At 41.5% G+C, this 17,557-nt stretch overlaps 1 protein-coding gene across 1 annotated transcript in view; it reads left to right on the forward strand.

Annotated features, from left to right (window-relative positions):
- The window catches only part of KALRN (kalirin RhoGEF kinase), a 716,112-nt gene that overhangs the window by 452,511 nt on the left and 246,044 nt on the right, over positions 1–17,557 (forward strand). The window contains exons 13-14 of the mRNA XM_026647403.1: positions 2,623–2,797; positions 15,730–15,925. Coding sequence (XP_026503188.1) covers positions 2,623–2,797; positions 15,730–15,925 — 371 coding nt within the window. The remainder of the gene's footprint in view (positions 1–2,622; positions 2,798–15,729; positions 15,926–17,557) is intronic.

Here is a 17,557-nt window from a genome sequence, read left to right on the forward strand (position 1 = left end):
GGGGAAATGTAATTTACAATTTAACAGGAGAATTTATTCACTACCTTTTATATTTATGATGATTCAGGCTCTTATAGTATTTTATTGAAACTGCAAGGAGTGATTTGTAGAGACTAAGAAGAATAGTCTATGTATCAGCATAGGTTGCTGTATCTGATGGATTGGTAGATGTATAGATTAAATGTTTTTCAGGTGAATATTTCTGAGTGAATATTTACGGAAGATTGTTAAATGGTTGTGAGCTGAGGCCCAGTGAGTTACGTGATTACTCTTGCTGTATGGAAGCTGTATGCCTGTAAATAAAACCTGTATAGTTGTATAACAGGCCACAGTATTTCATTGTGTGCAGTACATGTAGTTATTCATGCTGTCAGACTGTTCTTGTATTGGCATTTGTATTATAAATTAAAGCTGCTCTTTTTACCCAATTTAGAATGCACTAGTGACTGACTTTAAGAAATGTTTCTTTCCTCTCAGTAAATATGAGTTTCTTAAACTTTGTTCCTATCCGGTGTGAATATATCTTATTAAGAAATTCCACCCCAAGGGTCACGTTCTGCTCTCATTTACACTGGTTTAACTTTGACTTCAGTGGTGTTTTACTGATTTTTCCTGGTGTGACCGAGATTAGAATCAAGCCCTATATTTTTGTATTGGGAGGGTTATCCTAGTGCGGAGAATCTTCCAATACCTGCCAGGAATGTAACCAAATGATCATCACTAAAATAGAAGAAATAACTTGTTTAACGGGAATTAACTAAACGCCAAAAATCTTATTCACAGTAGTATTCTTCTTGAGTCTTCCATACAGAGTCTATAGATACAAACTACCCCTCTCCCTTCCTCCATGTGCAGCTATGTACATTCCACCACAAGAACTTTTGCTATATATAATGTGGTTATATAGAGCTTGATTGTGATTCAACCTTATGCAGCTACATGGGGGGAAATAGGGTGTACATGTCTCTGCCTCACTGTACAACTGTACAAGGCTTACCTGGATCACAGGTGAGGCCTTTGAGTACAGGAGGGAAGAACAGGGATTCCTTGCTTGATATGTCTTGCTGTGAGCCGATGGGTAAGGAAGGACAGAAGAAGTCAGAATCTTGGTTCCATGGACTACAAGCTAGCTGGCCAGGAGTGTGGGGAAATGCGCTGTGTTTGGTAATAAGCTAACTCAGCGTGCGTCCCCAGGCAACTGTGCAAAACAGGAGCTCAAGTCATAGTTTCTTTGTGGAGCTTCTCCTGGGGTGGTGCAGCTACACACCACCCATTATACAGGGCTAGGAGCAAACGCTTAATCACCTTCCAATATCATGGTTAGGTTGCAGTGCTTGCACAGAAGTGCCAGTTTACTGCTTTAGTCCCAGGAACTGATGTTTCAACGTGTTTGGTGTTTTTTTTTCAAGACAGAATCACAGACTGATAGGGACTAGGAATGGAAAATGTCTGCTGGTTCATCCTATTACACTACCAGTGCAGGATTTTTCCTGACAGTGTATTTTATAGGGCTTCAAACTGTCTTATTTTAACTGTCTCAAGTAATGCAGCTGCTACTATGTAATTTATGGGGAAAACAAAACATAACATACCCTTAATGCCCTGAAAAGCTTATTTATCCACAGAACCCTCAGAACAAACATATATTAAAGAACCCAAGCTAACTTTCAGACTCCAGATCGCTAGTGTTAAATGTGAGACAGCCAGGATTGAGGAAACTGACAATAATGAAAATAGTTTCTGCCCTATATTTATAACACACAACTGTCTCAGGGCCAGATTGTGGCATTAAGGCAGCGCCCTGGCATTAAGATGGTGCAACCTGCTCCTCCTGTCTGCTTGAGCTGGAGACTAGGGGGTGGTACCATGGCCCTTTCTCCTCTCTGCCCCCTTTGGGATGATGTGTGCTCGGGGGTGCATAGCAGAAGCAGTTCCTGAACACCCCTGGCACATGGAGTGTACAGTGAGGGGAAGATTCCTTGCACCCTACCCATCACCCTGGGCACCTACACAAGGGCAAGTCACAATCTGTCTTTAGTGTTTTAAAATACTTACAGTGTTGGAATTTTTCCCAGGTTATGTTGCATTCTGACTAAGTAATCAAGGGAAATCAGAAGAATCCCAGTCTTGTTAGGCTAAAATACTGGCAAGTCCAGCTCTCTTAATTCACTAGCAACAATGCAAATGGTGGCATAATTTAACTTGTAAAGATCTACAGCGTGTTAGTAGCAGCTTTGAGGATGATGCCTCTGAGACAGGCTGATTGTAGAAAGAAATGGGTCATTTGGACTAGAATTAAATGGGATTGCCAGTCAGATTCCTCAAGAGATCAGTTCAGATTTATGTGCCATTCTGCTCCCCTCCTCTCCCCTTCAACTCCTTGTTAGTGTATCGGGGTCAAAGTGTCACAACATATGAAAGGATGTGCTCATTGTTTTGACTTTGCGTTGAGTTCAGGAAACACAGGATTTCAACAAGCAGAAGAAATGAGCATTGCATACACCTTCCTCCAGCCCTTTGTGCTTCGGCTCGCTTCTCAGCTGCGCACAGAATTGAGTGTTTAATTCCTGCTCTTTTCTTGCGTTAATGCTGAGCTTTAACCATTCTCTTGCCTTGCCACAGGGACTCAGCGGTATCCAACAATAAGACTCCACACAATAGCTCCATCAGCCACATTGAATCTGTCCTTCAGCAGCTTGACGAGGCCCAGGTACAGATGGAAGAGCTCTTCCATGAGCGGAAAATTAAGCTAGACATTTTCCTTCAGCTCCGGATTTTTGAACAGTACACCATTGAGGTAAGAGCTGTCTGGTTGATCTTGGGAAGGTAGCGCTGTGGAGATGGTGACTGTGTCTCTGACTAATACTCTAACAGGATACACAGAGTTCCAGGGAATGACAGAAGACTTTGATTACACTGAGATGTCTGGTGGAACTAGGAGGTGAATAGAAATCAGTTGTTAAATTGGAAATTTAGAAACCAGTAATATGCCTTTGTGACATACTGATAAAATACAAGACATGTTCATGTCTGCCCAGCTGACTGTATTCAGAGTGTCTGAATGCTTTGGACCAGTTTTTTGGCATGCATCGTACAGTGATTTACATATGCCCCTCATGTACATCTGTCTTTACTAATCTAAAAGTTCATGATCTTTTGCAGGTGCGATTTTTCTCTTTAGATGCATTTTATGGCTTTGACCCCCTCGATGCAACAAAATATTAATCATCATATGAAGGGTTCTCTTAGAAATCAGGTTGCAGGCATAACAGTTGTTTTGCATAAGGGGGGGGAAAGAGAAATACTGTACAAGAAGCCCCAAAGTGCTCATCATGTAATTTTATGTGCCTGTAAGTAAATTTAAAAAGAGGTCTTATATCTCTACCTTGTACTCCTTTTTTAAATCAAATGCTATTGGTGGAAAAACCGTTATCAGTGCATTAAATAAATGAGGTTTTCTTGGTCTGAATAATTTTAAAGAGATTTTTAATGAATCTGAATAAATATTTACCTGTAAATCAGATGGAATGTGATACTAAAGCATGGGATTTTAATTAATTTGTGTCTCATGTATGCTGGAACATAGTGTTGTGTATATAGCCCATATGAGGTATCAACTTGCTACTGTATTTTTCTTGTGGTTGTTCAGAGACACCTTTGGCAGTGGATAAATCTGTTAATGTGGCACTTTTTTGAAGTGTTTTATGATGAGATATTCCCAGAGATGTTGCATGTAATTCAATAGGTGATCTGATGGAATATATTGATAGTTAATGGAAACTTTAGCATGCTACATAACACTTCATAGGAGACAGTTTATTTTAAGTTATGACAAGAAATAGTGTTAAATTATAATAGATGGAAAAGCTGTGAATGCAGATTCCTAGATAGGAATTGATCTATAGCAATATGCAACAGATACAGTACAGATCCAGGTTTCCAGTTACTGCAGTTATAGTCTAATTATGTAGGGAAAGCTATTCTACAGTTTTTGCTATTAATGTAAATAGAACAGTCTCGTTAAAAGAGTTCTTTGCATACCATTCACACACAAACACTTGGATATCCTAATATACACTCTTATATATTCACAAATGGTATGTTTGCACAAGAGCAGTGGTCGCCTTAAAAACTCAAACTTCTAGGTACATGGAATAACCATGGTCTCTTCCTATGCATAGAATAGAAGATATTGTGGTACTGCAGAGTGCCAAATGCTGAGTATTTAATGACTCCCACTCTTCATGAGCGTGTGTGTACATGCATGTATATAAATGCAGCATACTTTTTTAGACTGAAATCAAAATAAATACAAACTATATAGGTATGTCTGCATGCAACATACACTGAATATTCATAGTGGAGCTGTATGAGCCTTTCATTAAGAACTCCAAATCACGTGAAGCTTTCTGGGTTTCATTGCAGACCCCAAGCCTGGGTTATGTACACAGCAGGAAGATTAGAGATGTTCCATGCGGCAGTATGGCTTCACTGTGCTTCCAACTTCAGCAAGTGACTAAATGCTGCAATCTAGCTTTGAGGGAAGATTTCAGAATTCATTCAAATTATAACTCTTTGCCCTTATGCAGTGCTTTTCAATCAAGGATCTCAAAGTGCTTTTCCAAGGTGGATAGGTATCTTAATCCCTGTTTTATAGATGGGGAAACTGGGGTACAGAGCGGTGACATGACTTGCCCTAGGTCATACAGCTGGTCATGGTCAGAACTGGGTGTAGAGTCCAGGTCCACCATGTCTACTTTATCCCTGTGTGGATATTTGCTTCGATGCACACAGTCACATCTACTGGGCCCTGACTCAGCAAGGTGCTTGAAGTTTGATATGTACTTTCACCTTTCTGAATCAGGCTGTAGTGACTAATAGGGGCTTGAAAGAAAATCGGTGCTGTCACTGTTGCTTTGCTATTGTTTATGTGTGATTTGCTATTGTTTATTATGAGAACACTGGAACTCACACTACAAGAGTCAGAGAGCATGTTTCTTATTTGCATAGGGAACCTGATAGGCAGATTCTTTTAGTTAGAGATCTCTTTCTTTAAATAAAATGTATAACTATGACACATAATTCATAACCAATGACAAAACAGAAAGAGTTTGTAGACAGATTAATATAGGAACTTATAAATAAGTATAGCTGCCAAGATTAGTCTTCAAGCAAGGAAAACAACTTAAATGACAATAAAATGAAAAGCAATTTGAAATGTATGGTAAATGTCACCTTTATATTATACATCTCAAGCAATTGTTGATTTGATTCAGCTGACAAAAGAATAATCCTTAAACAGATACTAGATTGCAGTCAGTTGTCTCAAAACTATAATAAAGACTCCTGTGTGTCAATAGGGGAACCATTATCAGAATTAACAGAGCTATTTTATCCTATTTTTAATTTGGGAAGCCAAAAAGATATTCCCATCATCACAATTAAGAAACCTGTAATGCTTTTGATCTTTGTTTATTCTAAGCGTGGCAGAGAAGACAACAGAGGCTGGAAGACTAAGAGCAACAAATTATACCTTAAGCAAAATATGTTTTTATTGGTGGTGGTTGGCTTGAGATTTAGCTGGAAATTAGACATTTATATTGTTTTCCATAAGGGCCCGAGTTCTCGTGTGTGTGTAAACTGAATACAGGAGTAGAAGCTGTGCTGTATAAATAAAGCATGCTGATACAATGGCCACCACTGTTATTCTCAGATCAATATTTCCTTCTTCTGTGCTGGTTTAAGTCCCCTTCTGTCTGTCCAGAGAGCACAGCTACCTCCGTCACCTGCAATCACATCCCCTCCGTGCTCTCATGCTGGAAAGCACTGTCACCATTCTGACTAATTAAGCACACCTTGTCCTTTAAGATACAGGAGTGAAGCCTGTAAGTGGGAAAAGATGCATGGCAGAGGCACTTTTGTGAGCACATCCTGAAGTCTGTGTTGTGCTTTCAAAACCAAGGCATTTGATGGACATGCATAAGATTCCAATGGCTTTCCTAGAAACTGTCCTATAGCTTTTACTCTGGTAGATGCATCCGGCTCCATGCCCCTCACATCTTGTCCTGTCTTGTCAAGCTCCATGTTGCCTACTCTCCCTTCCACTCTACCAATGTTCCCAGCCTTGTCCACATTTAATCAGCTTCTCACATCTTCGTGCCTTATTCCCCATTGTCCCCTATGCATAATACAAGCACCCAGAGCTCATTCACAAGGCCCCTACCCTGTCCACATTTAAATCCCTCTTAAAGTCTCTCTTCTGCTGTGCTGCTCACAGTGAGTAGTACTGATTTGTACGTAAATTGCCTGTTGCCCCTCCTTCCCTTAATCTCTGTGTGCTTATCTGCCTATCCTTAGGCTATGAGCTCTTTGGAGCACGGACTGTCCCTGCCTTAATTGTTTGGAAAGTACCTAGCAGGTGGCAGGTGCTGCTGTAAATTAATAATAATATAATAGCAATGAGGAAGTCAGAGCCATGGCTTTTTGAATTTCTAATTCCTTTTGTTAATATAATGCAATATTTAATTAATGTAACTAATTAATTCTAGCGCTCTTATATGAGTCATTGCATATAATTTCTATAATTATATATAAGGGTTATATTAAATCTAAAAAGAAAATAGGATAAAAATGCAGCAAAGCAGCAAAGATCACAGTTAAAGCTAAAATTCCATTCTTAGTTTACTCCATTGTTCTTTGCAGATAACCTGCTAAAGTCACCCTCTCTTTAGAGTGCCTTGATATAAATCTGCAAATGGGATAAGTTAAGAATGGCTTTTAAAAGTGATCTGGAAAGGATTCTTTGTTGCATTTGGTATTGTGCCTTTTTCACTTCTGGAAGATTTTGCCTGAATGGTTTTTTTAAATGTTTTCCCCCTTACTTATTTCTTTTAACTTTTAGGGCTATCAGGAATACCTGGCTGTGTGCGAGGTCCATCTGGAAGTCTCTGCAGATGTAGGTTGTTAGCACTCACACCTTGATGGAAGTGGTGGTGGGGTTGAAATCTTTAACAGAAATGGCTTTCTCCAAAATGCTCATGAGTCCTTGAAGCTAAATAGGTGTTAATAGAAACAGCCAAAAACCAAAGAGTTGAAAACAATCTTACTGAAAATCCCTTCCAATCTCAGTGGCTCATCTTTCACCCTACTGTTGTGTGTCCTGGCAATTCTCCACTACAAGCCTCCTTCCTTGGGAGCTACATCCACTGCTTGAACCTGCTTCTCCATGGTGGAACCCAGAAGGGGCATCTGCTGAAGGGTCACCAATCCATTCCTGGGGCAAATGCCTTTTCTTGCTTAACTGCCCCCTTGGACATTATGAAGAGGATACAAATTGCACCCCAACCTTCCTCCTGCCTGGAGAAATAGTCACAACCAGTATTGAATTTAGTCAAACATCTGTTTTTAGTTCCAAGCATCTGTCTGCTTACTGTTTTCCATATCCCTTGTTCGTCTGCTCACTTTTAAAGCTAAAAATGTGGGGGATAGTTTCAAAGATACAAACGGCAGTTAAGTGCCTAGCCACTTTGACTTTCAGTGGAAGTCAGGTCTTAACTGCCATTTGTGCTTTTGAAAATCTAACCCTTTTTCTCTGCGCTTCCCTGGATGGTGAAATCCACATTATAGGCCGCTTTCTTTTGCAGTTCCTCTCGTAAACTTCCTCTGAGAATTGTCTTAAATGTCTCCACTCTGTAGATTTCTGTTGGAGCTGGAGCTTGTCTGTAAACTTTCCCTCCTGCTCTGGTGCTTGGAATACAGATAGATCATCTTCAGAGTTAATTGTACTCCAGAAACTCTACATATACTTCCATTTATTTAGGTTCATTGGACCTTATTGATTCTGCAAGGAAATCTGCCATCTGTGTGTATTTTCTCTCCAACTTGTATCACTTTATTTTATTTGCAGAAGAGGTATTCTACCTAAAAGTGAACCCACTGGTGTTTCTGTTGGTGATGACGAACCAGCTACATTCAGTTAGGAACTCTTGTCTGCACTAGGGACTTCTGCTTCTTACTCAAGTCAAGGCAAATGTTTGGCATATGGATATTAATCCAAAGCCATGTAACGTGATTTGCTGTCTTTTCTTTCCTGCTTCAGTCCTAATATATTGGATAATCTTTAGATAGTCAAAAAGCAGATCAAATATCCACTAAGTATATCGATTCCAAATTGTGACTGGCGACTGGAAACAGGCATAACAGACTCCTGAAAGCTTTCAGATACCCCAGTGACAATGTATTCTGATTTAGAACAGCCTCCTTAATTACTCTTGGTTGAAAGTCCTCCTTTTATTTAAGGGACCTACCTTATTTGGTGCCTGATGTCCCACATTATTTATCAAATCAATGTAGATTTCAAGACAGGAAGGGACTATTATGATCATCTAGTCTGATCGCCTTCATAATACAGGCCAAAGAACTTCATCCAGTGGTTCCTGCATCCAGCCCAATAACCTGTGTTTGAACTAGAGAATACAAAAGCAATATTTCTTCCCAATTCTAAGCCAGGGATCTTTCACATGATGTGAACATAGTAACTGTTACATTAAAAGGATGTTATTATCAGAAGGTCAGGCTGAAAGAGACAGAACCATTTGATCCTTGTTGAGAGACACTAGTGGAGGTGCTGAGTATTGAATTGAGGGGCTCACATGTATGAAGCATATGTTATATCACTTAACTTTATCCCCAACTAATATCTATAAAATGTGCTTTGTCCCATATTTTAGCAACAGTCATTAAAAGGCTTATAGCTGTGATGGAAATGAATGACACTGTACTACAAATAAAGTGTTGTGAGGTGCTGTCCCTCAAAAACATTCTCTGCCCTGATCACTCTGCCTATTCCCCTTAGAATCATAGAATCACGGGGGTGGACAGGACCTCAGGAGGTCATCTAGTCCAACCCCCTGCTCAAAACAGGACCAATCCCCAGCTAAATCATCCCAGCCAGGGCTTTGTCAAGCCTGACCTTAAAAACCTCTAAGGAAGGAGATACCACCATCTACCTAGGTAACCCATTCCAGTGCTTCACCACCCTCCGGTGAAAAAGTTTTTCCTAATATCCAAACTAAACCTCCCCAACTGCAACTTGAGACCATTACTCCTTGTTCTGTCATCTGGTACCACTGAGAACAGTCTAGATCCATCCTCTTTGGAACCCCCTTTCAGGTAGTTGAAAGCAACTATCAGATCCCCCCTCATTCTTCTCTTCTGCAGACTAAATAATCCCAGTTCGCTCAGCCTCTCCTCATAAGCCGTGTGCTCCAGCCCCCTAATCATTTTTGTTGCCCTCTGCTGGACTCTTTCCAATTTTTCAACATCCTTCTTGAAGTGTGGGGCCCAAAACTGGACACAGTACTCCAGATGAGGCCTCACCAGTGCCGAATAGAGGAGAACAATCACGTCCCTCAATCTGCTGGCTATGCTCCTACTTACACAGCCCAAAATGTCGTTAGCCTTCTTGGCAACAAGGGCACACTGTTGACTCATATCCAGGTTCTCATCCACTGTAACCCCTAGGTCCTTTTCTGCAGAACTGCTGCCTAGCTACTCGGTCCCTAGTCTGTAGCAGTGCATGGGATTCTTCCATCCTAAGGGCTGGTCTACACTGGGCGGGGGGGGAATCGATCCAAGATACACAACTTCAGCTACGCGAAAAGCATAGCTGAAGTCGAAGTATCTTGGATCGAATTACCTGGGGTCCAGATGGCGTGGGATCGATGGCTGCGGCTCCCCTGTCGACTGCGCTACCGCCGCTCGCTCTGGTGGAGTTCCAGAGTCGACAGTGAGCGCGTTCGGGGATCGATATATCGCATCTTAACGAGACGTGATATATTGATCCCGGATAAATCGATTGCTACCCGCCGATATGGTGGGTAGTGAAGACGTACCCTTAGTGCAGGACTCTGCACTTGTCCTTTTTGAACCTCATCAGATTTCTTTTGGCCCAATCCTCTAATTTGTCCAGGTCCCTCTGTATCCTATCCATACCCGCCAGAGTATCTACTCCTCCTCCCAGTTTAGTGTCATCTGCAAACTTGCTGAGGGTGCAAACCACGCCATCCTCCAGATCATTAAAGAAGATATTGAACAAAACCGGCCCCAGGACTGATCCTTGGACACGCCGCTTGATACCGGCTGCCAACTAGACATGGAGCCATTGATCACTACCCGTTGAGCCCAATGATCTAGCCAGCTTTCTATCCACCTTGTAGTCCATTCATCCAGCCCATACTTCTTAAACTTGATGGCAAGAATACTGTGGGAGACAGTATCAAAAGCTTTGTTCAAGTCAAGGAATAACACGTCCACTGCTTTCCCCTCATCCACAAAGCTAGTTATCTCATCATAGAAGGCAATTAGGTTAGTTAGGCATGATTTGCCCTTGGTGAATCCATGCTCACTGTTCCTGATCACTTTTCTCTCCTCTAAGTGCTTCAAAATTGATTCCTTGAGGACCTGCTCCATGATTTTTCCAGGGACTAAGGTGAGGCTGGACTGGCCTGTAGGTCCCCGGATCCTCCTTCTTCCCTTTTTTAAAGATGGGCACTACATCAGCCTTTTTCCAGTCATCCGGGACCTCCCCCCCCGCCATGAGTTTTCAAAGATAATGGCCAATGGCTCTGCAATCACATCCGCCAACGCATTTAGCACCCTCAGATGCAGTGCATCCAGCCCCATAGACTTGTGCTCGTCCAGCTTTTCTAAATAGTCCTGAACCACTTCTTTCTCCACAGTGGGCTGGTCACCTCCTCCCCATACTGTTCTGCCCAGTGCAGTAGTCTGGGAGCTGACCTTGTTTATGAAAACAGAGGCAAAAAAAGCATTGAGTACATTAGCTTTTTCCACATCCTCTGTCACTAGGTTGCCTCCCCCATCCAGTAAGGGGCCCACACTTTCCTTGACCACCTTCTTGTTGCTAACATACCTGTAGAAACCCTTCTTGTTACTCTTAACATCTCTTGCTAGCTGCAACTCCAATTGTGATTTGGCCTTCCACAATCATTTACCACTAAAAGCAGGAATAATCTGAACAAGTGTGTGTGCATAGACACCATTGCCAGGTCAGGGATAGTACATGCCTCTGACCACTCTACTGATCCCATAGGCCTCTCTCTGCAGGGAAGCTTCTCCAAGACTTTGCAGGTGGTCCTGTAAAGTAGCTGCCAGATTCTTCCCAGTGATTCTGCCACCCGCTTTCCTGGTGTGTGTCTGCACAGCACCACCCAGAATCCGTTCTGTGCGGATTTTACAGTCGCGTGCAATCAATGTTCTTTTAAGGTCAGTTTCTGCCCTTGGAGATTCACAGCAGATGCCCACTGTGGACAGGACAGAATTTGGTTCTTTATTCTTGTCTTATCCTCTGAAAGGTCCATGGGTCACTAAAGTCTGCTATATGCTGAATTCCGTTTTCCACCATTACCATTTCTTTGGCTCTATTTTTCCTCCTATCAAATCTTGCAGCTTTTATTTCACTTCTTGGCTCTTCTGGCTTAACATGAATTTGGAAAGGAACAGAAGTAATCTCTCAGGCAGTAACTCACTTCACTGTTATTTATAACTCATGTGAGTGTCGCTTTCCGAGTTTATAACATTACCAGAGTCTTTCAAGTGAATTAGCTGTCTGCTCAGAGATACAGGATTTTTATGGCTTTGTACAGATAGATCTGTAGATTTAATCAAATATGAGGATTCTTTGTTCAAAATCAGGTTCCAGAGATCTTGGCTCATAAAATATGAATTAAATAATAGGCATCCAAAAAAAAATTCCAGCCACTCCTACATGTAGATCTTTTATTTTTTCACATGTATCATATTGGATGTCCTTAAGTTTTCACCTGGAAAGTGAGGCTCCAAGCTGTTTCTCATACAGTGTCTTTTAGAGGTATATTCAGGTTTTTTTATGGATATTGTTGGGATTCAGAATCCAAAAGCATCAGGGCATAATCATTGCAATGACATCCTTCGTATACCTCAGTGGCCCACTATCAACCCATCCACTGTGGCATCTCTGCGTATTATCAAAAACGGGGAATGTATTGTGATATCTTCAGAGCCACCCCACACTAAAGCCTGTCTTGCTGTCTGAGAGACAGGAACGGGGAGCTTTCTGCAAATGTAGGATTTATAAAAGTGACAGCTTCATTCTCCCTTCCTGCTCTTCCCATCCACATCAGTCTGCAGGCAACATTCTGCTCTTAGGTCCACTAAATAGATGTCATTCTATGATCTGCTCTGCTGATATGCTCTAAACTCCATTGGTGAACTGAGTGCTGGAGCTGAGATCTGCTTGCTCTCCATTTCCACTGCCAAAACCCTGGGTCATGCCATGGTTCTGTCTCCCCTGGACTGCTGTAAACACCTCCTCACCAGCCTCCCTGACTCTCCTCTCTTCAGTCTAGCCAACTACTAAAGCAATCTTCCTCTCCCTGTACACTGGCCATATTAGACCTTCACCACCGCCTCTTTCCATGTACTCCCTGTCTTCACATCCAGGCTCTGCCCAGCTCCTTCATTGCCTCTATATGATCTTCCCTCACTCCTCACCTTGACTCTACCCTGGCCACTCGTCTACTGTTTCCCTGTTCAGTGTAGCATATTCCATCTTATTTGACAGATTAACCCTGAGAGAGACCTACATAGATTTTTTTTCTTGCCCTGGAAGAATATTAGAGACAAAGTGGGTGAGGTAATATATTTTATTGGACCAGTGTCTGTTGGTGAAAGACAAGCTTTCAAGCTTACGCAGAGCTTGGAAGAAGAGCTTTGTGTAAGCTTGAAAGCTTGTCTCTAATAAAAGCTTGTCTCCAGAGGCACTCTGTACCTCAAAGCAGTACTCTGAAACCCCCATATTCACCACAGTCATATAATTATGATATGTTTTGTACAAAGTTTGCCTTGTGAGGTATCATTTTAACAGCCTTGATCTGTTGAACACTAATGACCAGTGAGATTGTATGTGCTATCATTGTACGTGAAGTTTTGTTATGTATGTGTTACTGAAATTTGTTGTGAGGTTGAGAACACCCACAATCAGCCTTTCAGGTACAACAATGGAGTAGCCAGACGCACGGATGGCCCATTGAAGGGAATCCACTCTCCCAACCACCATCTCAGAGAGAGCACATATACAATGGAGACTAACTTGTCATAGCAAAAGATCTTTCCAGCAAGCTGTAAGAAACTATAAAGAGGTCAAGTAACATCATGACTTGGCCTCACTCCCTCCACCCCCACAACTCAACACCTGGAAACACGTCTAGAGGACAAAGACTTTGAACTGTGGGAGGGTGGTACCGGGCTGGAAGTCAGGTCCAGCCTATGTATTGAAGATCTGTGACCTGTTTGTATCATCTCTAAGAGTGAGACATTGCTTGATTCAAATCCTATTTAGTTTATAGAACTCAATTTGTGAATTTAATTGTATTTCTTAGGTAACCAACTTTGATCTCTAAACTTACTACTTATAATCACTTAAAATCTATCTATATTATATTTTACCTAAACCAGTGTGTTTTGGTTGGGGTGCTTGGGAAATTTCAGCTCAGTTTACAAAGGCGAGTGTGTCTCCTATCCACATCGAGGCAGACTGGGTAATGAACTTACACTGATCGGGCTTCTGACCAGGGCAAGACGGTACAGTTCTGGGGTGCAAGGCTGGGGAGCTGGGGATGTCCCTGCCTGTGGATGTCTGTGTAAGTGTAGGACCTGTTACACATTTGTGCCTTGGCAACAGCACCACAGAGTGAGAGAGACACCCCAGCTTGGTGGGACAGAGGGCTCAGCAGTCCCACAGTCAAGGTTGCACCCCAGGAACCCCATCACAAAGAGATATTACCTTTCACACTGTATCCCTCTAATATCCTGAGATCAACATGCCTACAACAACACTGCATTCGATACTGTGCATAGACAGCTACAGGATGGAGAGATACTTTCTCCATAGTAGAACAGAATCTCCACTATCCTAAATATGGAATTTGTAAGAGAAATCAGATGTGACATATTATTGGATTTCTGATTCCCCTCTGTAACTATTATTCATAAGTGCATTTAGGTGGTTTCCCCAATGCAGGTGGACAAGAATGTATTCACATCTACGGGAAATTGGGCAGTACTCTGATTAACTCCATTATAAATTTTCAAATGACTATGTTTTAGCAGCCTGACAGTCAATGCAATGAACTATGACAGGCAATATTCTTAATAACAAATAAAAATTAAACCTCCTTCTGATCCAGTAAATTTATATGCCATTCTACCAGCACATGCAAGCAAAACAGGTTTCATATGGAACCTCAAGTACCATAGTCATTAATAGTGGAAATCTATTCTCACTTTAAACTGTAGATGTTCATTATGCTGTCTATAGCTTAAAATGAGGTCAAGTCGGCCTTAGTCCTTCTAGCTATCAGCAGAGGCTCTCTCTTTAAAACCCTTTCTAATTTTCTACCGAGCTCCTTCTCTGATTTCCACCATGACCATTTCTCTAGGGCTTGGTAATTGTTAGAACAGAAAATCTGCCAATAAGCCACCACATTCCAGAGACTCCAATTAACTGAGAAGTGTGAGTGAATCATAGGCCACTGGAATCAGGAAGGGCACCAAAGGGACTGTAAACAGAGATAGTTATTATTTAAAGTTAATTGAGTGGAATGGACATAGGAATAATCAGAATAAAAATGGAAAGCCCTCAGGATCTCCTATGCTCTGCCTTTCACCCTGCGACTTCAGTCCCAGGTTTGTAAAATGGTCACAGATTGTTCGGGGTGAACAAATCTGTGTTTCCGCTTGTTTCAAAGAAGAGTCTAAAAAAGGTTTATGGGCTTGTGTTCTCATTTTGAATTTAAAACTGTGTCTTTTAAATTCCCATCCAAAACAACATGTAAAGGATTTGGAGCCAGAAATCCTTGGTTCTGTGCCCTTGGTTTGCTTTGTGACCGTGGGATAAGACGCCAAAATTTTCAAAAGTGGGTTTCTAAAGTTAAGCACCTAAATATATATTTAGGAAACCACAAATCCCATTGATTTCAGTGAGAACTGGGGCTCAGCATCTATGAAAATTGGGCATCTTTCACGTTGGTGCCTAAATATGGATTTAGATGTCTAACTTAACAGCAAGATTTGGTTATCGTTACCTTTGTCCCCTGTTCTTCATTTCCTCCTATTGCTTCATTTCCACCTGTTTGTATCTAGTTTCAAGTGTGATTCTACAGAGGCTAATGCTACTGGACCCGTTTACTGTCTGGGTACTATTGGGCGATAACACAGTAAAAATAATAATAATGGGACTGTTAGATTAATCAGGCCAATTGTTATAATGAAGAAACAGAGAACACGTAACAAAGGAAGCAAAGTTAGCCAACCTCTGCAAATTACTGCTAGATATTGGTGTAGAGGTTAGAGCTGAGAACTGTGGTTCTCTACCAACTCTGCTACTGACTTGCTGTGATGTTGAACAAGCCACTTCTGTGCTGTATTTTCCCAGCCTGTAAATGGTGTAACAGTACTCACCCACCTTTGTCAAAGCTTTGAGATCCACAGAAGAAAAGTGCCATGCAAGGACCTGTTCCAAACCCATGGAAGTCAACAGGAAGACTCCCCTTGATTTCAAGGGGCTTAGAATCAGACCCTAAGTGTGGAGTATTATGATGATCCAAATGCTGTTTTGAAGTAATCTTTTGTTGGCTTCCAGTGCATACAATATGTGGCTTTTTTCCTTTGAAGGTAACAGCAGAGTTAGATGCCTGGAATGAAGATTTGCTGAGACAAATGAATGATTTCAATACCGAGGACCTCACTCTGGCTGAGCAGCGCTTGCAGCGCCACACCGAACGAAAACTGGCCATGAACAACATGACCTTTGAGGTTATCCAGCAAGGGCAAGATTTACACCAGTACATCATGGAAGTCCAGGCTTCAGGTGAGCAGGACAATTTGCTTAATAATCATCCATTTACAAAAATACAAAAGAAAACACATCATCTGTGAACAGAGTCCTAGTCAGGTAACTGTGGATAGTCTTCCTTCAAAGAAGTATTGGAATGTACGTTGTTTTCAGTATGAACAGGGCATAAGTTGTTGGAATTTTACTTGCAATGTCCACTTGGAAGTTAAGATAAGCACTTGGTTGTAAAAACCTCCCTGGCGTGTGCTCCTAAATGGCAGTCTTGAAGCATATTAGTAGAGAAGTTGCTTTGTATCTTATACCCTGCGTCTCAGCAAAAGGTTCAAGTTTCCAGTGAGTACTGTAAAATCCTGATTTTTGCATTCTCACCTGGGGAAAATAATCATTCAGATTAATCTCTGCCTACTGTCCCAGAGGCGATAATTATTTGTAAGATGCTTAAGTCTTCTCACATGCCTTGAAAGGTACACAGAGCAATTCCCCCACCCCCTTTAATTAAGATAAGAAGGACTGCTCAGGATACAAATAAAACTGATTTTCTTGGTCTCCTCCCATTCTCTTGTAAACATTTCGCCCCAAGATACATTTTCGCAATAGTCAGCATCATTCGGCGGGCTCCGGTTAACAGAAGCTCAGCAGCAACTAAGAGAGAATGTTGCAAGATAGGAAACCAGGTGCATTGGGTGAACCATATGTGGAAGCTTGCACAGCATCTACTCACAGTATGGCTGGCCCTGTGCTTTGCCTATTAGTCCTTGGCTTGGTGATGTGGTAAAATTGCCCAAAGTAAATCAGTAAAATGCAACTTTTTTTTCTTCACGGAAATATCAGAGGACTATGGCCTGGGAGGTACAGGATGTGGAGCAGAGCACAGGCGGGAGTAGAAGGCATGGGAGGTGTGATCCAGAGCAGAGCACAGACAGGAGCCTAGTGGATTGGTCTGGGAAAAACTCACTGTGTTTGTTTGGAACTCCCAACCTGCAGGAGAGTAGAAACAACTTCTCTGGATTACAAACAATGGATCAGAGATTAAATGGATGAGATCTTTAAAATATTTTTAAAATATTACCTCGGTCTCCCAGTGTGAGGTCCATGTGTATCTAAGAAAAATCATTTGCTTCCAAAGCCAAAGAACCACAACCTCTTGAGGATCCAGAATAATAGGGGTTAGTTGAAAATTCTTTTCATACCTGTTTTGCAGGGAATGCAGAATATTGGGAGGATGGCAAAGTAAGGGACAGTAATTGCTCTTTGGAGACAACTGTTTCTTATTTCAATAAAGGACAGTTATACTCAATAAAAATTGCATTGAATTTTGTTTCCTCTCACTGAATTCTACATCAAGTTTGTTCAGTTTACCAGTCAAAAGCTGATTGTTCTTACTGACGGAGCTGCAAACTCAGTATGGGACTTTTTGAAAATCAACAGTTATCACTGCCTCTTATTGAACATGATCACTAGTGCTGCAATAAGAACTTAGCTGAAAGTTTAGATAATGAAGCCACAAACTAAGCGTTTACAGTTTTGACGATAATTTTTTATTTGGCTCAGAGATCTTTAGGCTAACAAGTCTGTCAGGCAAATGTACTCTTAATGGGACTGGTAACAACTTGCTTCTTACCAAAGCTCTACTCTGACACACATGGC

This window comes from Terrapene carolina, unplaced genomic scaffold, assembly GCF_002925995.2.
Source record: "Terrapene carolina triunguis isolate 2854851 unplaced genomic scaffold, T_m_triunguis-2.0 Scaffold62, whole genome shotgun sequence".
In the NCBI taxonomy this organism is placed as follows: domain Eukaryota; kingdom Metazoa; phylum Chordata; order Testudines; family Emydidae; genus Terrapene; species Terrapene triunguis.